Source organism: Ranitomeya imitator, chromosome 1, assembly GCF_032444005.1.
Source record: "Ranitomeya imitator isolate aRanImi1 chromosome 1, aRanImi1.pri, whole genome shotgun sequence".
Lineage (NCBI taxonomy): Eukaryota > Metazoa > Chordata > Amphibia > Anura > Dendrobatidae > Ranitomeya > Ranitomeya imitator.
Genome location: NC_091282.1, coordinates 581,188,267 through 581,209,699, shown reverse-complemented (window position 1 = coordinate 581,209,699; position 21,433 = coordinate 581,188,267). Strand labels below are relative to the sequence as shown.

At 46.3% G+C, this 21,433-nt stretch overlaps 1 protein-coding gene across 8 annotated transcripts in view; it reads left to right on the top strand.

Moving 5' to 3' along the window:
* LONP1 (lon peptidase 1, mitochondrial) overlaps window positions 1-21,433 on the top strand; it is a 480,916-nt gene that overhangs the window by 96,183 nt on the left and 363,300 nt on the right. For 6 of the 8 annotated variants that reach the window (XM_069767870.1, XM_069767867.1, XM_069767868.1 and 3 more), the window contains exon 3: window positions 3,584-3,703. The exons of the other annotated variants lie outside the window; for them this stretch is intronic. In XM_069767870.1, the coding sequence (XP_069623971.1) occupies window positions 3,584-3,703 (120 nt within the window). The remainder of the gene's footprint in view (window positions 1-3,583; window positions 3,704-21,433) is intronic. 8 annotated transcript variants of the gene reach the window in all.

Genomic DNA, 21,433 nt, shown 5'->3' with positions numbered 1-21,433 from the left:
GACACCATTTTCGAAAGTAGACCCCCTAAGGAACTTATCTACGGTAGATGTGTGGTGAGCACTTTGACCCACCAAGTGCCTCACAGAAGTTTATAATGCAGAGCGTAAAAATAAAAAATCATATTTTTTCACAAAAATGATCTTTTTGCCCCTAACTTTTTATTTTTCCAAGGTTAACAGAAGAAATTGGACCCCAAAAGTTGTTGTACAATTTGTCCTGAGTACGCTGATACCCCATATGTGGGGGTAGACCACTGTTTGGGCGCTTGGCAGAGCTCGGAAGGAACGGTAGCCCATCTGAGACATACACGGTCATGACGGGCTACAGTTTAAAGAAACACAACTCCTGAGACTGGTGTCTCGCTGACATAGGGGCAGTATTGTAAGCACCCGTACTTCTGTGAGCCAAGGAGAAGGTTGGTGACAGAAGAAATAAATCTTCTCCTTGGCTGACTGAGCACAAAGGTTTTTTTTCTTCAACCTCAGTCCTCTGTGCTCACTAAGCCTAGGAGAAGATTAATGTCTCCTCCTATTTAAGGCTGGGTTCGCATAGCATTAATGGCGTCCGTTAGACGGACTACGTTACACCGCGGCATAACGCATCAATAGCGCACACCCACAATGGGCGTGCGCTAGCGATGTGCCGTCATTGAGTGACGGACCCTGAGACGCGGGCTGCAGCGTTTCCGGGTCCGTCACTGCTAGCGCAGATAGAGCTAGCAGATGCTCTATCTGCGCTAGCGCGATATAATGTCGGCACTTGCGTTATCAGCAGCCCGTTAGCATATGTGTTGAACGGGCTGCTGTTTAATGCAATGTGAACCCGGCCTAAGCCCTGCTCTAGCAGTTCTGGTATGTGTACCGGCTATACCGACAGCTTTTGTCAGTTGAGGCACAAATCTCGGGAGCTGTTTTTCTTCACACAAATGTTTTGAATAAAGTGACTGGCATAATATATTTACATTTTTGGAAAAGAACCCACCCCTGTAATAGCCTCTTCATGATGTTTCTACCTCATTTTTGGTAATATGAGAGTTAAGCAAAGCTACTACTAAGGCAGGGTGCCCACAATCCGGAAGTAGCAGCGCTTTTGACGTAGTATGTTTTTGCTGCGTCCAGAGTGCTGCTGCCTATTGAACGCAGATGAACCTGCATGTGTTCACGGTGGCTCAGTTGTTAGCATTGCAGCCTTGCAGCGCTGGGGTCCTGGGTTCAAGCCCCACCCTGGACAACATCTGCAAATAGTTTGTATGGTCTCTCCCTGTTAGCTTGGGTTTCCTCCGGGTACTCCGGTTTCCTCCCACATTCCAAAGACCTGCTGATAGGGAATTTAGATTGTGAGTCCCATTGGGGACAGCGATGATAATGTGTGCAAACTGTAAAGCGCTGCAAAATATGTTAGCGCTATATAAAAATAAAAATTATTATTGTTATTCACTGAACTGTGCAGATTCACCACGTTCTATACATTCTATTGATTAAATTTTTCTTGCGGAGACTCACTTCTCCACTTAAGAAATTGACGTGCTACAGTCTGTGAAGACGCACCGCATGTCCGTCTCGACAGGTGAGCCGCAGACATCTCTGGATATTTGATTTCTTGAAATCTCATCCACTATGCTGTAACATCTCACTGTTGTCATACCCGCAGCAACTTAGGATCGTGTGCACATACCCCACGTATTACTTTGCAGGCTTAGCAGTGGGAGTGATAAAGTGTCATCCCTGCCTAGATCTGCTTAAAATAGAAAACAAATCATACCAATGACCCTAATTTGAGCTGCAGGTCCCTGCTAAAAATGAAATTCTCTAACTTTTTGGTGCCAAAACCCTTCTTGAAACACATCTTATGTATGCTGATCCCCTTATCGAGGTCAACTCATAAAACATGCATCATAAATCAGATGATTTGTTCCCTTTAATTTTATTCTGAGGGTTATATAAATATAAAAAAATTGTGTTTGTGTGTTCTTTCTTTTGCACACTGTTTTTTTTATTGTCATTTATCATGCAATGTAAAGGGGTTGTTCAGCCTTGCGGTTCAAGTGTGCAGTCACTCTATGAATGCAGACATGTGAAACCTCACATTGCTTGCTGACAGGGTTCTCCGGTGCCAGAAGCGTTTCAGTACATGACCACAAGTATGCGATTTACTTACATGCAGTCACATGTTGACTAGACGTGTGTGACCTCGCTCAATACAAGAGAGTTGAGCAAGGTCTGACACGTCTAGTTGAAATGTGTCTGGAAGAATGCAAATCGCATAATTTCAGTCAAATGATCACCCGCTCCAGGTGCTGACACTAGAGAATCCTTACAGCTCACACTGTGTGCCCTGTGAGGATTCACAAATCTGCATCCAGAGAGAGACTGCACACTTGAATTCCAAGCCTGGACAACTCCTTTAAATAATGTGATATTTCAAATGATTTACTGTTTTACATTATAAGAAAAATACACATGATGTCTTGATTTTTTTCCTTTTAAATAAATGCTAAAGTATTTATTTATATTTAGTGATCACCCTTGCATTCACATAATAGTAATAGAGCATTGCTTTTTATATCCCAGTGACAGAAAGAGTCTTTTATGACGTGCTTTGTCTGGATTGACCTTAAAAAGGCAGTCATGCAGCTGTCCGCTAGTTGGGCAGCATGAATTCTCTAAATTCTTAAGAACTTATTTTTAATTCTTTGGCTTACAACTCTTTGCCTATGTTGATCACCACCCTGCAGTCGTAGAGTGGCCTTCAACCTAGGTAAGGAGTGTGTGCGTGCATGTTCTATGATTTACAACCTTATCATGCTACTGGAAGCTGTCTAGACCACTGCATTTCTTTTGGTCCATCTGGGCTTTTCTCATGCTAGAGACACTCCAAAACTTCCTTTGCTACTGGCATGGGTGCTCAGTTTGGACCTGCATCATGACCATGCAACATGCTCAAACTGTAATGCTTAAAGGGAACCTGTCACCCCCCCCCCCCCCCCAGGCGTTTGAAACTATAAGAGCCACCTTGTGCAGCAGTAATGCTGAATCCCAGCCCCGTAGTATGAATAAATCAGAAGACACTGCGGGGCTGGGATTCACAGGCAGGGCGTCCGCACAGGCGCAGTCAGCGAGACTGCATATGAGGACAGACTGGCAGCGCTCACTGCACCTGACCAAGGCAGGAGAAAAGAGCGCAGGCGCCGGCTCATTTCAAAACAGCGGTGAGGAGGCGGCGCCAAGAAGATTTGAGTGACGGCTGTGAGGCGTCTGCAGCAGGGGGGAAAGGCCTGCCTCCAGGACTGAAGACAGGTATTTAGGACAAATTACAATACAGATTATTTCTGCATTTACAGCACCAATAACTAAAAGAGCCACCTTGTCAGAATGCAGCATTAGTGCTGCACAAGGTGGCTCTTTTAGTTTCAAACGCCTGAGGGGGGTGACAGGTTGCCTTTAAGGTGCACACCGCCCCTTGCAAAGCAGGTAGAAAAGAATAGAACAACCTTTTTAAGCCTAAAATCTGCTGCGTTGAAGAGGGTTCCTTTTTTTGTCATCTCTACACAAATGTGTTTCTTCATTTTTCTGTGCTTTTTAGCAATGAGTCGGATTTCGTTGGAAGCCTCGATGAAATCTACCACACTGGAACCTTTGTTCAGATCCATGAAATGCAAGACATGGACGACAAGCTACGTATGATTGTCATGGGACACAGAAGGCATGTATTTTTTTAAAAATCAAATTTATATTTTACTGTATATTTTCAATGACTAAGGGGATCTCTGTGCACATGATATACAGTGTCATGTAAAAGTTTGGGCACCCGTGGTCAAAAATGTTGTGAACATTTAAGCAAGTTAAAATGATTTGTAAAAGGGATAAAGTTAAAGATGACACGCTTCCTTTGCATTTTAGGCAACAAATATATATTATAATTTTTTCTATTTTAAAAATTAAAAGAAAGGAAAAAGTTGCAAAAGTTTAGGAGATGTGGGTGCTGAGATCACTTTGACCAAGGTTTCAGACCTAAATTAGCCTGTTAGGGTTATGGCTGGTTCATGATCATCGTTAGGAAAGGTCTGGTGATGCAAATTTCCCAGCTTTCTAAAAACCCAGCCTCTTCTGTAGACCCAAAACGTTCAGCACAAGTGCACGCTGACACACTGATAACATCCATGTGTCATCTTTGTGACACGTACCGATGCCTGGAAACTAGCGGTACTGTTAGCGCTGTTCCCTTGATACTGTAGAGACAGCTCTCATCACTCTCGTCACTGCTTGCAGCAGTTCATTCTCCCAGTGGTTCTCAGCCTGAACGGTCACATCTTTGCACTGTTTAGGTTGAAATCTATTTATCCCCAGACACGGATTACGACGTGGGACAAAAAGACTGACAGTTGAGGGATATTGTGGTTTTTTATTTTTGTTTTGTTGTGCTTTCCGACCACTCACTATATATAAACGTCAACGCTTGCTTGGCTTTGCGCAGCGCCGACGTTTATGAGCTGTCAGTGGTCTCGCAGCGCTGAGGACCACCAGGGTCCTGCAAGCACTGCTATTAATGTGTAGAGCGGTAGCTAACAGGTGACCTCATTGGCACCCGATTGGATCAGGTCCCAATGATGTTACCCCTTTGCTATCTGCTAGATACATGAGCATTGCATTGTATGAGACCAGTGATCAGAGATATAAAAATTGAAGTCCCATACAGGGACCAAGTAAAGAAAAACAAAACTTTGTTTTAAAACTATTAGAACAATAAAACACAAAATAAAGTAAAAAAGAGGAAAAAATATTTAAACCAATAAAAAATTTATTTATTTGCACATATTTGGTATCATCGCATCTGCAGCGACCTGACCTATAAAACTGTCACACTAGCTAACTCTTTCAGTGCACACTGTCAAAACAAAAAAAAAGCTGCTGAACAAAAAGTGGAATAAAATGCTTTAAAAAAGTGTAATCGAAATTAAAATGGTAGCGATGAAAATGTTATCTTGTTCCGCAAAATCCAAGCCACCAAACGGCTCCGTCAGTGGAAAAATAAAAAAGTTATGGCTCTTAGAATAGAGATACAAAAGCAATTCTTTTTTTCTCCAGTCACCTTCCACAACAGCAGCATCGAAGGATGTCATCCGCCCTAATGGGGGACAGGAAACACAGAGGTTAAATACCCTCCCCTTCCTGCAATCACCAGTGTTTTCCCTTTCCCCTATGGGGCATGAAGAGGTCTTCTGATGGTGCTGCTGTGGCCGGTGATTGGGAGCACCAGGATTTCTTACCTTCCACCCGGCAGCTGAGGTCGAGGGTTCCACTCTCCTCTCATTGCTGCTCCTGTCTCCATGGTCCACGTGTGACTCGTGACTTCCATTCCCACGCCCTCGGGGGGTAAAGCGGGGCAGTGACGTTAGGTCGGGGTCCTCTTGCAGCTCCCCGGCTTTCTCCTCTCCTTTTGCCGGCAGATTCTGTGGTACTCCCTCATCGGAAGTGACGTCATCCCGAACTTCCGGTTCGCTTCCTGTGCGTTCCAGTGTGGAACGCACGCTCGCTCGGTAGCCGCGGTATTGCCGGATCTGCTGCCACATGGGGCGTTTCCCTTCCGGGGCCCCCCCCCCACCTGCCGACCTGCGAGAGGAGGAGCATGAGATTTGCCGACGCTGAGACCTCGATTATTTAATCTTGGTCGGGGGAAGCCACCAGGTAAGGCCCACTGTCTGTTTGTGGGACTACGGACAGACCATGAATGGCGTCAGAACCCCCCTTTCTGCCTCTGCAGAGCCCAGCGTCCCCCTCTTACTGTAAGTAGTGGATCACTCCTAGGCATGGCATGATGATAGGAGACTTAGCCCCCCTTCTCTCTTTCTTTTAGGGAGACCGGGTTCCTGCACTTAAGAAGCGTAAAGCATCCAGCCGCAAGTGTGGTGTATGTGCTACCAGGCTTCTTTCCTCATATATGAAGAAGCTTTGCCAGCCCTGCACTGGCGAGGTGTTGCGTACTGAACAACCTTCGCTGTTGGACAGTATCAAGACCCTTATTAAACAGGAGGTCCATTCCTCTGTGTTCACCCTTTCCCAGACCCTGTTACCACAGCCCACTCGTCCTAAAAAAATAAGGATGGCTCCTGTGGAGTATGATTCAGACTCAGGCGAGGTCCTTATTTCGGACTCTGAGGATATATGGGAGAATGAGGGTTCCACTTCCACCCCCAGTTCCGATAAATATTATTTTTCCTATCCGGTGATAAAGGAATTAATCGGTATGGTCAGGAGCACCATGGGGGTTGAGGAGGAGGTAAAGCAATCAGTGCAGGATGAAATGTTCAGGGGCCTGAAACCTAGAAAACTGAAGGGCTTTTCCTTTCACGAGAATATCCAGATATTTATCCTCCATGAATGGAAATTTCCTGAGAAAGGCTCTGAATTAAAAAATCTGTTTCCCCTAGATGGGGACTGTTCTGTTTGGGATACCCAAACCTGATATACAGGTTTCAAGGCTAGCGAAAAAGACAGCTCTGCCTTTCGAGGATTCGTCCCAGCTTAGAGACCGCATGGATCGCAAGATTGAAAGTTTACTGAGGAGATCCTGGGATACCTCCACTAACCTCGTTAAAACAAACGTGGTTTCCACCTGTGTTGCTAGGTCATTGTTCCTTTGGCTCCACACCCTCGAGGATCACCTTACCCAGGGAACTTCTAGGGAGATAATTCTGGACTCCCTTCCCCTATTTCAAAAAGCGACAGGCTTCCTCGCCGACGCTTTGGCAGAATCTGTTCTTGTAGCAGCTAAATCCACAGTCCTCTCTAACTCTGCCAGGAGGGTTCTGTGGCTGAAATCCTGGAGTGGCAACATTACTTCTAAAGCTAAACTTTGCACCATTCCATTTCAGGGTTACTATTTTTTTGGTCCTGCCCTCGATGACGACATAGAAAAGACTACGAACAAAATGAAAGCGCTCCCAGAACAGAGAAACCCTAAGAAATGATTTTTTTGTTCCTCCAGGGATCAGTCCTCTCAAAAAGAATACAAGGGGAAAGGTGAAGCAGGCCGCTGGAGCTATCCCAAAGGGGGTAAAGGCAAGACTATCCTTGTCCCCCACCACCAACAAACTCCTGATAAACAGTGACTACTCTCCGCACGTTGGGGGGCGATTCTCCAACTTCCTCTACTGGTGGCGGTCCATCTTCACAAACCAGCGGGTGCTCCGTACCATTCTGGATGGCTTAAAGCTAGAATTTGAGTGTCTCAGGATTACATCCGTACAGAGGCTGGATTCCCGGGACTCATTACTATCGGGTCTTCAGGATTTACTTCAAGCAGGGGTGATTTCTCCAGTACCTCAACAGGAGATAGACAGGGGCCATTATTCTCGCCTCTTCCTGGTCAAAAAGCCTTCAGGGAAGCACAGGATCATTATCAGCCTGAAACCCTTGAATCACGTGATCACATACAGAAGGTTCAAGATGGAATTAATCAAATCGGTAATTCCCCTTATAGGTCAGAATTGGGTAATGGCTACGATTAGTGATTGAGTATACTCGTTGCTCGAGTGGTCTCCGAGTATTTGTGACTACTTGGAGATTTAATTTTTGTTGACACAGCTGCCTGATTTACAGCTGCTAGCCAGCCTGGGTACATGTGGGGGTTGCCTGGTTGCTAGGGAATCCCTACACGCTCGGGTGGTCTCCGAGTATTTTGGCATGCTCATAGATTGTTATCCTTGCCTTAGCTGCATGATTTGCGGCTACTAGACAGCTTGATTACATGTGGGGATTCCCTAGCAACCAGGCAACCCCCACATGTACTCAGGTTGGATAGCAGCTATAAATCATGCAGCTGCGGCAAGGAAAACTTAATCTCTGAGCAGTCACAAATACTCTTGAGACCACATTAGCGTGCTCGGGGAAAACCCGAGCAACAAGTATGCTCGCTCATCACTAGCTACGATAGATTTGAGGGATGCCTGTTATCATGTTCCCATCCATCCAAATTATCGGAAGTTCCTCAGATTTGCAGTTTCCAGGGACTGTTGTGTCAGCCATTACCAATTCAATGTCCTCCCATTTGGCATTTCATCAGCACCTCAAGTGTTCACGAAGATCATGACGAAGGCAGTAACTTTCATTCGCCATCAGGGGATTTGGATCGTTCCATACTTGGACGACTTCCTCATTGTCGCTCCATCCATCTCCCGTTTGAACTTTGATGTGACAAAGACTTTAGAGATCCTGGAAACCTTGGGCTGGATCCCAAACCTGGGGAAATCTGATCTTTTCCCTTCTACAAGGAAGAAATTTCTGGAAATCCTTCGGGATTCAGAAATAAGAACATCCTTTCTGTTCAGAGACCGCCAGCTCGACCTGTTACAGAGAATATCGGGGTTCAGAGCCCATAAGGCCCCCACCCTACGAAACTCTATGTCCATCCTGGGTTCCTTAACGCAAGTTCTTCAGACTTATGTTCTCTCTTCCTTGGACAGGCAACAAAGTTCACTGACCAAAAGAGTTCCTCTTCCTGGTCATGTCAGGTCATCCCTTGCGTGGTCGCTGGATCTCCAGAATCTCTGGCGGGGGGGTCATCTGGGACTAGATTCTCCTAAAATACTCACGTCAGATGCCAGTCGGAGGGGATGGGGAGCTGTGGTGGTGAAGACCCACTTCCACGTCTTCGGACATCAGAACCAGCTCATCGAATCTCAGGGAACTGAAGGCGGTAGAGGAGGCACTGGAGGCCGCGACTGTCCTTGTCCAGGGTAATCATGTTCGCATTTACTCAGACTATATGACCACAGTGGCGTACCGTCGTCACCAGGGGGCACGAAGTTTGTAAGATTAAACTCAGTTACTGCAAGAATTTTTTCCTGGGCAGAAAGACATCTTATTTCCATTACAGCGGTCCATCTGAAAGGATCCGCCAATATTCAGGCAGACTTCCTCAGCAGGAGGGATGTCCAACCGGGGAAGTTGTGCCTCGACCAGACAGTTTTTTTTTTTCTTTCACTAGCAGCAAGATGGGGAATTCCGGATGTAGATTTATTTGCCAACAGCCAGAAAGCAAAGGTGAAAACATATTTTTCTCTAAATACCGCGGATGGGGCATTAGGCATGGATGCCTTTTCTCACCCCTGGAAGTTTAGCCTTGCTTATACCTTCCCACCAATCCCAGTACTGGCAAGGACATTAAAGAAAATACAGTCCGATCAGGTCACTACGATCCTGATTGCTCCCATGTGGCCGGAAACGAGCTGGCACAGCGCCCTGATGGATATGGCCCGGGAGGATCCACTACTGCTATCCCAGAAGGACAATCTCCTTCACCAGGGCCCCCTGTTGCATCTGTACATATTGAACCTTGCGGCCTGGCTACTGAAGAATCCTAAGAGCAAAAGGTCTTTCATATGAAGTGATTTCAAACCCTCCAGAGAAGTAGGAAACCAGTGACTAATGCCATGTATGGCAAAGTCTGGAAGAATTTATCTTCTTGGTGTTCTCCAAACATTCCTGACCCTTTCCATCCGAACGTTGCTCAGATTCTAGACTTCTTTCAAAGGGGCCTCGACCTAAGGATTAGACCTAGTACCTTAAAGGTGCAGGTCTCGGCACTTAGTTCATTCTTTGACCAAAACCTAGCTAGTCACCTTTGCGTAAAACACTTTATGACCTCAGCAGGTAGAATCTGACCTACAGTCCATATGCGTATTCCCCCTGGGATCGGAATCTTGTACTTAATAGCTTAACCCGAGACCCTTTTGAGCCTCTGTCAGCGGCCAGTTTAAGAAACCTTACTCTTAAGGCTGTCTTTTTGGTAGTGATTACTGCTGCTAGAAGGGTGGAAGAAGTTAAGGCCCTTTCTATGCAGGAACCTTACCTAACAGTTATGGCAGATAGCATTATCCTCAGTCTTGATCCGGTATTCATGCCTAAGGTAACCTCAGATTTCCTTAGAGGTCAGGAGATAGTGTTATCCTCATTCTGCCCAAATCCTTCCAATATAAAGGAAGAGACTTTTCAAACCCTTGATGTCCGAAGGGGGGTTCTCTACTGTCTCCATAAGACCGAGAGTTGGAAAATGGACTGGAATTTATTCAGCCATCAGGGTGGAATAAGGGCAAAAAGGTGGCTAAGAACACAATTGCCAATTGGATCAAGCAGGCTGTCCGCCACGCATATTCATCACAGAACTTATCTCCTCTGTCATCATTGAAGGCGCATTCTACATGTTCAGTATCGACGTCATGGGCAGAGAGAGGGGACACATCTACTGAGCAGAAATGTAGAACCGCCACCTGGTCTTCTGTCCATACGTTTACCAGACACTACAGACTAGACTTTTTAATTGGGATTTAACATTTGGCATACGAGTTCTGCAGGCTGTCATCTCTCCCTAAGAAATTAAGTTGTTGGTATTACTCCGATGCTGCTGTTGTGGAAGGTGACTGGAGAAAATAGAATTAGTCTTACCGGTATTTCGGTTTTTAGGAACCTTCCACGACAGCACTAATTTCCCTCCCTATCTGGTATTATTGGATGATTCCTGCATTTTGGTGGTAACGATTCATGCTGGTAGTCCAGAAAAAACACTGGTGATTGCAGTAAGGGGAGATTATTTAACCTCTTTGTGTTTCCTGTCCTCTTATGCTTCTGTCGTGGAAGGTTCCTAGATAACGAATTACCAGTAAGACTAATTCTATTTTCCAAAAAAAGTTTTTGTGTAAAAGCGCCAAAACATAACAAAAAACAATATAAATGGCGTATTAAAATCCTACTGACATGAAAAATAAAGCTACTGTATATACTCGAGTATAAGCCGAGATTTTCAGCCCAAATTTTTGGGCTGAAAGTGCCCCTCTTGGCTTATATTCTAGTCAATGTGGGTGGCAGGGTCGGCGGGTGAGGGCGCTGAGGTATACTTGCCTAGTCCCAGCGATCCTCGCGCTGTCCCTGCCGTCCCACGGGCTTCTGTGCTGCAGCTTCTTCCCCTCTTCAGCGGTCACGTGGGACCGCTCATTAGAGATATGAATAAGCGGCTCCACCTCCCATAGGGGCGGAGCCGCCTATTCATTCCTCTAATCAGCGGTGCCGGTGACCGCTGACAGGAAGAGCTGCGGCACCGAAGACCAGGCAGAGGGACAGCGCGAGGATCGCCAGGACTAGGTAAGTATAGCATATTCACCTGTCCTCGTTCCAGCCGCCAGGCGCCGCTCCATCTTCCCGGCCGGCGCCTCCATCTTCCCGGCGTCTGCGCTCTGACTGTTCAGGCAGAGGGCGCGATGACGCATACAGTGTGCGCGGCGCCCTCTGCCTGATCAGTCAGAGCAGAGACGCCGGGAAGATGGAGGCGCCGGAACGAGACGCCGGGAGCTGCAATCAAGGGAGGTGAGTATGTGGTTTTTTTTTTTATTGCAGCAGCGGCGGCAGAGATTTCTATGGGGCACAATGAACGGTGCAGAGCACCGTATATGGCACAGCAATGGGGCACAATGAACGGTGCAAAGCACCGTATATGGCACAGCAATGGGGCACAATGAACGGTGCAGAGCACCGTATATGGCACAGCAATGGGGCACAATGAACGGTGCAGAGCACCGTATATGGCACAGCAATGGGGCACAATGAACGGTGCAGAGCACCGTATATGGCACAGCAATGGGGCACAATGAACGGTGCAGAGCACCGTATATGGCACAGCAATGGGGCACAATGAACGGTGCAGAGCACCGTATATGGCACAGCAATGGGGCACAATGAACGGTGCAGAGCACCGTATATGGCACAGCAATGGGGCACAATGAACGGTGCAGAGCACTGTATATGGCACAGCAATGGGGCACAATGAACGGTGCAGAGCACTGTATGGGGCACAGCTATGGGGAAATAATGAACGGTGTAGAGCACTATATGGCACAGCTATGGGGAAATAATGATCTATTTTTATTTTTGAAATTCACCGGTAAATGCTGCATTTCCACCCTAGGCTTATACTCGAGTCAATAAGTTTTCCCAGTTTTTTGTGGCAAAATTAGGGGGGTCGGCTTATACTCGGGTCGGCTTATACTCGAGTATATACGGTACCTTATCGATTTTACCACACTATGAAGAGTATATATAAAATAAAAAAAATTCCTGAATTACCGGTTTTTTGTTTATTATGCCTCCCAAAAATTGTAATAGAAAGCGATCAAAAAAGTCATGTGCCTAAAAATGATACCAATAAAAGTCAACTAGTCCCGCAAAAAAAAGCCAATATATGACTGTCAGATGCAAAAACTTGTTTTGTAAAAAAAAAAAAAAGTCTTTGTGTGACAGCAGCCAAACACTATAAAAAAAAAAACTGTATAAGTCTGGTATCGCTGTAATCGCACCGACCCGAAGAATAAACTAGTCTAATCACTTAAACTGCAAGAGAAGCCGGGTGTAAAAAAAATAGAACCAATACTTCACCTGCTGTTGATTTGTTCATCTTTCCTCAGAAACATCGCAGTAAAGCTCGGCTCACATTTATCCTGCGCTCTATGCTGAGTGCTTATACTTGGGTTTCTGTGTAACTCTCTGAAATACATGATGCGGACTGAACCCCCAGCAGAAGATTCCCTATAGTGAGGCAGATGGAGGCACTGTGGACGCGTCTGATCTGTAATCCAGTGTCCACTGTCCACCTGATCACCCCTCTGCCCCCCTTCATCACCCGCTGCTGCTGCTGCTGTGTTTTCTTCTCTCCTACCGCGTTTGCGTCTGTCAGCCCCTCCTCCCCTGGTGATCACCCTCTTCAGTGATCACCGCTAATCACCCCCTGCCCCCCCCTGCTCACCCCCTACCCCTCCTGATCACCCCCTGCCCCCCCTGTCCACCTGATCACCCCTCTGCCCCCCCCTGTCCACCTGATCACCCCTCTGCCCCCCTTCATCACCCGCTGCTGCTGCTGTGTTTTCTTCTCCCCTACCGCGTTTGCGTCTGTCAGCCCCTCCTCCCCTGGTGATCACCCTCTTCAGTGATCACCGCTAATCACCCCCTGCCCCCCCTGATCACTCCCTGCCCCCCCTGATCACCCCCTGCCAATACCCCCCCCCCCCCGTCCACCTGATCACCCCTCTGCCACCCTTTATCACCTGCTGCTGTGTTTTCTTCTCTCCTACCGCCCCCTGCGTCTGTCATCCCCTCCTCCCCTGGTGATCACCCTCTTTAGTGATCACTGCTAATCACCCCCTGCCCCCCCTGATCACCCCCTGCCCCCCTGATCACCCCCTGCCCCCCTGATCACCTGCTGCTGCCAGCTTCATCTCCATCTGACGCTGCATCTCCTCAGCCCCCTCCTGTCCACCCGCGCCTGACAGCCCCCCGCGCCTGACAGCCCCCCGCGCCTGACAGCCCCCCGCGCCTGACAGCCCCCCCGCGCCCCCCGCGCCTGACAGCCCCCACGCGCCTGACAGCCCCCACACGTGTCTGACAGCTCCCCGCACCTGATAGCCTCCTCCTGCAGAAGAGTTGCACCAAACACTCGCACATACACACGCACACGCAACACTATAATAAAGTTTAGATTTTTTTTTACACACGCACACGCACCACACACACAATGTCCCGCTCATCCCAGTCATCCCAGTCACAAAGGCTGTACTCAGCTGAGGAGGCATATTCCTTTCTTGCCTCCGAAGCTGATAGTGAGGGAGAGGACCCCATTTTTCTGTATTCCTCCCACTCTTCCTCCCCTAGTGACACCGACTCGCCACCCCCAAGATGTCGCAGGTCGAGAAATCGTCCGGAGCCCAGGGGAGGGGAGCCGGAGCCCAGGGGAGGAGAGTCGGAGCCAAGTGTAAGTGACCCCCAACCTAGTGCTAGTGACGCCCAACCTAGCACTAGTGCCCCCGTCTGGACCCCCGTCCCTGAAAACTTTGCTCCACGGATTCCTGATTTCATTCCCCAATCAGGAATCCAATTTGAGACTGCCAACCTCCGGGAGATAGACTTTTTCAAAGTCTTTTTCTCGGAGTCAATCGTCAGTCTCATGGTGGAGCAAACAAATTTGTACGCCCTGCAATTTTTTGCCCAAAACCCAAGTTCATCATTTTCTACTTGGAATCCCGTTGACTCCGTAGAAATGATGAAATATTGGGGACTGGTCCTTCACATGGGAATTGTGAAGAAACCAGAAATTCGCCAATACTGGAGTACTGATATTTTATATCAAACTCCAATATTTGGCATGGTTATGAATCGCAAACGTTTTGAGGCGATTCATAAATTTCTCCACTTTAGGGACAATACGGACATCCTTCCTCGCGATGACCCGAATTTTGATAGACTGTTCAAAATTCGGCCGGTCATCGAACACTTCAGCAACAAGTTTGCTGAAGTGTACATTCCCCAAAGGGAAATTTGTGTGGATGAATCCCTCATCCACTTCAAAGGGAGGCTTCAGTTCCGTCAGTACCTGCCAAGCAAAAGGGCGAGGTATGGGATAAAACTCTACAAGATCTGTGAGAGTACCTCAGGGTACACTCTCAGCTTTAGAGTTTATCAAGGAAAGGACAGCAGTATCCAGCCCCCAGATTGTCCACCTGCTCTGGGGGTGAGTGGGAAAATAGTGTGGGATTTGGTCCACCCACTGCTTGATAAAGGTTACCATCTGTACGTTGATAACTTTTATACAAGCATCCCACTCTTTCAATCCCTCTCTGCCAGAGCTACCGTCGCTTGCGGTACTGTGCGCAGAAACAAGAGGGGTCTCCCTTTGTCACTAATTGAGCAGGTTCTCCCAAAGGGTGAGAGCCGGGCCCAATGTAGTGGCAACATGCTTGCGGTCAAGTTCAAAGACAAAAGGGACGTCTTTTTCTTGACAACAATCCATGGTCCCGGCACCACGGCCAGCACTGTTCGAGGTACCCCAGCACAGGTCCACAAACCGGACTGTGCGCTGGGGTACAACAAACACATGGGGGGAGTTGATCTTTCTGATCAAGTCCTCCAGCCCTATAGTGCCATGCGGAAAACGAAGGTGTGGTATAAAAAACTGGCTGTGCACATCGTACAAATGGCACTGTATAACGCATACGTGCTATCACGATGTGCAGGCCAGACCAACAACACCTTCCTTCAGTTCCAGGAGGCGGTGATAAAGGCCCTGATTGGAGGCGTGGAAGGAGCGGGCCCCAGCACCCCTGGAACTCAAGGTTCCCGTATGGTACCGGTGCAACATTTTCCCTGTGAGGGGAGAGCAAAAAAAAGGTGCCGGGTGTGCTATAAAAGGGGGATAAGACGGGAAACTCGTTTCCAATGTGAAACGTGTCCCGACAAACCTGGACTGTGTTTGAATGAATGCTTCAGAATTCATCACACGTCCGTGGACTAGCCACATCCTGATATTCCACTACAGAACTCACCCACACCAGGCTGATATACACAACACCACACACACACACACACCAACCTGACGTACACTACACCACACCCGAACCTGATGTACACTACACCACACACACCAACCTGACGTAGTGTGTCAGATTGGTGTGTGTGGCGTAGTGTACATCAGGTTGGTGTGTGGTGTGGTATAGTGTACGTCAGGTTGGTGTGTGTGTGTGGTGTACACTACACCACACACACCTACCTGACGTACACTACACCACACCCCAACCTGACATACACTACACCACACACACCAACCTGACGTAGTGTGTCAGATTGGTGTGTGTTGCGTAGTGTACATCAGGTTGGTGTGTGGTGTGGTATAGTGTACGTCAGGTTGGTGTGTGTGTGTGGTGTACACTACACCACACACACCTACCTGATGTACACTACACCACACACCAACCTAACATACACTACACAACCCAACCTGACGTAGTGTCAGGGTGTGTATGGCGTAGTGTACGTCAGTTTGGTGTGGTGTGGTATAGTGTACGTCAGGTGTGTGTGTGGGTGTGTGGTGAATACTACACCACACACACACCAACCTGACATACACTACATACCTTCCATACACAACATAGTGTCCGCTAACGATTGGAGCTAATTTTTCATTCAAAAAGTCAAATGGCACTCCTTCCCTTCCGAGCCTTGCCGTGCGCCCAAACAGTGGTTTACACCTACATGTGAGGTATCGGTGTACTCAGGAGATATTGCCCAACAAATTTTAGCATCCATTTTACCCTGATGCCCATGTGAAAATGAAAAAAATTGAGGCTAAAATAAAAATTTTGTGAAAAAAAAAGTACTTTTTCATTTTTATGGATCAATTTGTGAAGCACCTGGGGGTTCAAAGTGCTCAATATGCATCTAGATAAGTTCATTGGGTGGTCTAGTTTCCAAAATGGGGTCATATGTGGGGGAGCTCCAATGTTTAGGCACACGGCGGCTCTCCAAACGTGACATGGTGTCCGCTAAAGATTGGAGCTATTTTTTCATTCAAAAAGTCAAATGGCGCTCCTTCCTTTCCGAGCCTTGCCGTGCGCCTAAACAGTGGTTTACCCCTACATGTGAGGTATCGGTGTACTCAGGAGATATTGCCCAACAAATTTTAGCATCCATTTTACCCTGATGCCCATGTGAAAATGAAAAAAATTGAGGCTAAAATAAAAATTTTGTGAAAAAAAAGTACTTTTTCATTTTTACGGATCAATTTGTGAAGCACCTGGGGGTTCAAAGTGCTCACTATGCATCTAGATAAGTTCCTTGGGGCGTCTAGTTTCCAAAATGGGGTCACTTGTGAGGGAGCTCCAATTTTTAGGCACATGGGGGCTCTCCAAATGTGACATGGTGTCCGCTAAAGAGTGGAGCCAGTTTTTCATTCAAAAAGTCAAATGGCGCTCCTTCCCTTCCAAGCCCTGCCGTGCGCCCAAACAGTGGTTTACCCCCACATATGAGGTATCAGCGTACTCAGGACAAATTGGACAACAACTTTCGTGGTTCAGTTTCTCCTTTTACCATTGGGAAAATAAAAAAATTGTTGCTGAAAGATCATTTTTGTGACTAAAAAGTTAAATGTTCATTTTTTCCTTCCATGTTGCTTCTGCTGCTGTGAAGCACCTGAAGGGTTAATAAACTTCTTGAATGTGGTTTTGAGTACCTTGAGGGGTGCAGTTTTTAGAATGGTGTCACTTTTGGGTATTTTCAGCCATATAGACCCCTCAAACTGACTTCAAATGTGAGGTGGTCCCTAAAAAAATGGTTTTGTAAATTTCGTTGTAAAAATTAGAAATCGCTGGTCAAATTTTAACCCTTATAACTTCCTAGCAAAAAAAAAATTTGTTTCCAAAATTGTGCTGATGTAAAGTAGACATGTGGGAAATGTTATTTATTAACTATTTTGTGTCACATATCTCTCTGGTTTAACAGATTAAAAATTCAAAATTTGAAAATTGCGAAATTTTCAAAATTTTCACCAAATTTCCAATTTTTTCACACATAAACGCAAAAATTATCGACCTAAATTTACCACTAACATGAAGCCCAATATGTCACGAAAAAACAATCTCGGAACCGCTAGGATCCGTTGAAGCGTTCCTGAGTTATTACCTCATAAAGGGACACTGGCCAGAATTGCAAAAAATGGCAAGGTCTTTAAGGTCAAAATAGGCTGGGTCATGAAGGGGTTAAAAAAAAAAAAAAAAACTGGAATTGAAAAGAGAATGGCTACAAATAGATGATATATGTAACAAGTGCAAGTGAAGTCTCTGATCCACTGTTTGGTGTGCACTACCCCTGAATGCTTTCATCTGGCTAAGTGTTAAAAGTCTGTATGCCTCAGCTTGCTGAATTGCCTGTGAAGATTTACTTACCAAGATTTACTTACCTGGTGCCGCACAGTCTCTGTATCTTGGCTTGTTTCATATTGCTACAAATAGATAATGAACCTAAGCACGCATCAAAATCCTCACCAGATTACTTCAAAGGCTGTAAGCTGGAGGTTTTACAATGGCCCTCACAGTCCCCTGATCTGAACAGCCCTCTGATCTGAACATCATTGAAAATCTGTGGCTAAACCTCAAAATAGCAGTGCATACGATATGACCCAGGAATCTCCCAGAACTGGAAGAATTTTCCAAGGAAGAGTGGATGAAAATCCTGCAAACAAGAATTGAGACTCTTGGCTGGCTACAAAAAGGGGGTGCTACTAGGTACTAGGAACTAACCATGCAGGGTGCCCAAACATTTGCATTGGCTATTTACCTTTTTTATAATTTTTAAAATGTAAAAAAATACTATATATACTTGTGTACATGTATGTATGAATGTATGCGCGCGCGCGTGTGTGTATGTATATACCGTTTATATTCGAGTATAAGCTGACCAGAGTATAAGCCGAGACCCCTAATCTTGACACAAAAAACTGGGAAAACTTAATGACTCGAGTATAAGCCTAGGGTGGAAAATGCAGCAGCTACTGGTAAATTTAAAAACTAAAAAGATACCAATAAAAGTAAAATTAATTGAGATATCAGTAGGTTGTGTTCTTGAATATCCATATTGAATCAGGAGCCCCATATAATGCTCCATACAGTTCATGATGGGTCCCATAAGATTCTTCATACAAAATACGCCCCATATAATGCTCCATAAAATTTTTGATGGACCCCATAAGATGCTCCATATTAAAATATGCCCCATATATAATGCTGCACAAAGGTTAGTAATGGCCCCAAAAGATGCTCCATAGAGACATTTGTCCCATATAATGCTGCACAAATGTTGATTATATATTTATATACATACATGTGTGTGTATATATATATATATATATATATATATATATATATATATATATATATATATATATTCGTCTAAGGGGTACATCCGTCTGTCTGTCTTTGTCTTTCTGTCTGTAACGGAAATCCCGCGTCGCTGATTGGTCGTGGCCTGCCGGCCGTGACCAATCAGCAACAGCCTTAGTCCGGCCGCGAATTGGCCCCTCCCTACTCTCTCAAGTCAGTGCCCCCTCCCTACTCCCCTCCAGTCAGTGCCAGTGTGTCGCCCCATCCCGGACCAACTTTTCACTATTGATGCTGCCTATGCAGCACCAATAGTAAAAAGATATTATGTTAAAAATAGTAAAAAAATAAAAATGAAAATAAAAAATCATGCTATTCTCACCTTCCGTCGTCCACCTATGCGCGTGATGCTGCCGCCAGCTTCAGTTCCCAGCGATGCATTGCAAAATTACCCAGATGACTTAGCGGTCTCGCTAGACCGCTAAGTCATCTGGGTAATTTCGCAATGCATCGCTGGGAACGGAAGCTGGCAGCAGCATCGCACGCATCAGGACCGCTTCAGTGGATGGCGGAGGGTGAGTATATAACTATTTTTTATTTTAATTCTTTTTTTTTTTTTTTTTAACAGGGATATGGTGCCCACACTGCTATATAGTACGTGGGCTGTGTAATATACTACGTGGGCTGTGTTAAATACTGCGTGGCTGCTGTATACTACGTGGGCTGTGCTATATACTGCGTGGGCTGTGTTATATACTACGTGGCTCCTATATACTATGTGGCTGTCTGTGTTACGTGGGCTGTGCTATATACTACGTGGCTGTGCTATATCCTGCTCCCCAAACCCCGACATCCTGCGACCAGTCAGCGACCGGCGCAGTCCGGCCGCGAATTGGCGCGGGATTTGAACCACGCTTCGCTGATCGGCCAGTCGGGTGCGACCAATCAGCGATAGTGGCGTGGAATTTAACCCCCATTCACAGCGCGACATACACACTGTTATGGCTGGTAATTCAGTACCACAATGGACGTAGAGGTCAGTGCACATACAGTGACCTGGCAATAACCCAAAAAATAAGAACGAGCTCTGAGACGTGGAAACTCTGTTGACCGCAATCCCTAATCCTCTCAAACACAACTAGAGGCAGCCGTGGATTGCGCCTAACGCTACCTATGCAACTCGGCACGGCCTGAGAAACTAGCTAGCCTGAAGATGGAAAATAAGCCTATCTTGCCTCAGAGAAATACCCCAAAGGAAAAGGCAGCCCCCACATATAATGACTGTGAGTTAAGATGAAAAGACAAACGTAGAGATGAAATAGATTTAGCAAAGTGAGGCCCAACTTCCTGAACAGAGCGAGGATAGAAAAGGCAACTTTGCGGTCAACACAAAACCCTAAAAAAATCCACGCAAAGGGGGCAAAAAGATCCTCCGTACCGAACTAACGGCACGGAGGTACACCCTCTGCGTCCCAGAGCTACCAGCTAGCAGAAAAAACAAATTGACAAGCTGGAATAGAAAAAACAGCAAACAAATAGCAAAGAGGAACTTGGCTATGCAGATCAGCAGGCCACAGGAACACTCCAGGAGGAAACAGGTCCAACACTAGAACATTGACTGGAAGCAAGGATCCAAGCACCAGGTGGAGTTAAATAGGGTAGCACTTAACGACTTCACCATATCACCTGAGGAAGGAAACTCAGAAGCCGCAGTACCACTTTTCTCCACCAACGGAAGATCACAGAGAGAATCAGCCGAAGTACCACTTGTGACCACAAGAGGGAGCTCTGCCACAGAATTCACAACTACATACATACATACATATTCTAGAATACCCGATAAGTTAAAATCGGGCCACCATCTAGTGGCCCCATAAGGTGCTCCATAGAGATATTTGCCCCATATAATGCTGCACAAATGTTGATTATGGCCCCATAAGATGCTCCATAAAAATATTTGCCCCATATAATGCTGCATAAATGTTGATTATTGCCCCATAAGATGCTCCATAGGAAATTTGCCCAATATAATGCTGCATAAAAGTAGATTATGGCCTCATACGTCGTTGCCCGCTGCTCCTAAGCGTCCTTCGCAGTGACTATTCAGGAGCCCCATATAATGCTCCATACATGATGGGTCCCATAAGATGCTTCATTTAAAATATGCCCCATATAATGCTCTATAAAGTTTATGATCGGCCCCATAAGATGCTCCATAGTAAAATATGCCCAATATAATGCTACACAAAGGTCCTGCTGCTGCAATTTAAAAAAAAAAAAAAAAAAAGACATACTCCCCTCTCGTCGCTGCCCGCTGCTCCTCAACGTCCTCCGCAGTGACTATTCAGGCAGAGGGCGGCGCGCACAATAACACGTCATCGCGCCCTCTGGCCTGAATGTCACAGACAGAGGAAGTGGAAGACAGAGCCCGGCAGTGGAATGAGGAGATGTGAATATCGCGCAATGCCCCCGTTATACTCACCTGCTCCTGGTTCGGTACCTGGTTCTCCGGGCGCTGGCAGCTTCTTCCAGCGTTGAGCGATCACCTGTACCACTCATTACAGTAATAAATATGTGGCTCCACCCGTGTGGGAATGGAGTCGCGTCCATATTCATTACTGTAATGAGCAGTATATATTCTAATGTATATATAATATACAGGGGTTGGACAAAATAATGGAAACACCTGGAAACATCAACAAAAGTTATATATGGTGTAGGTCCACCATTTTGCGGCGACTACAGCCTCA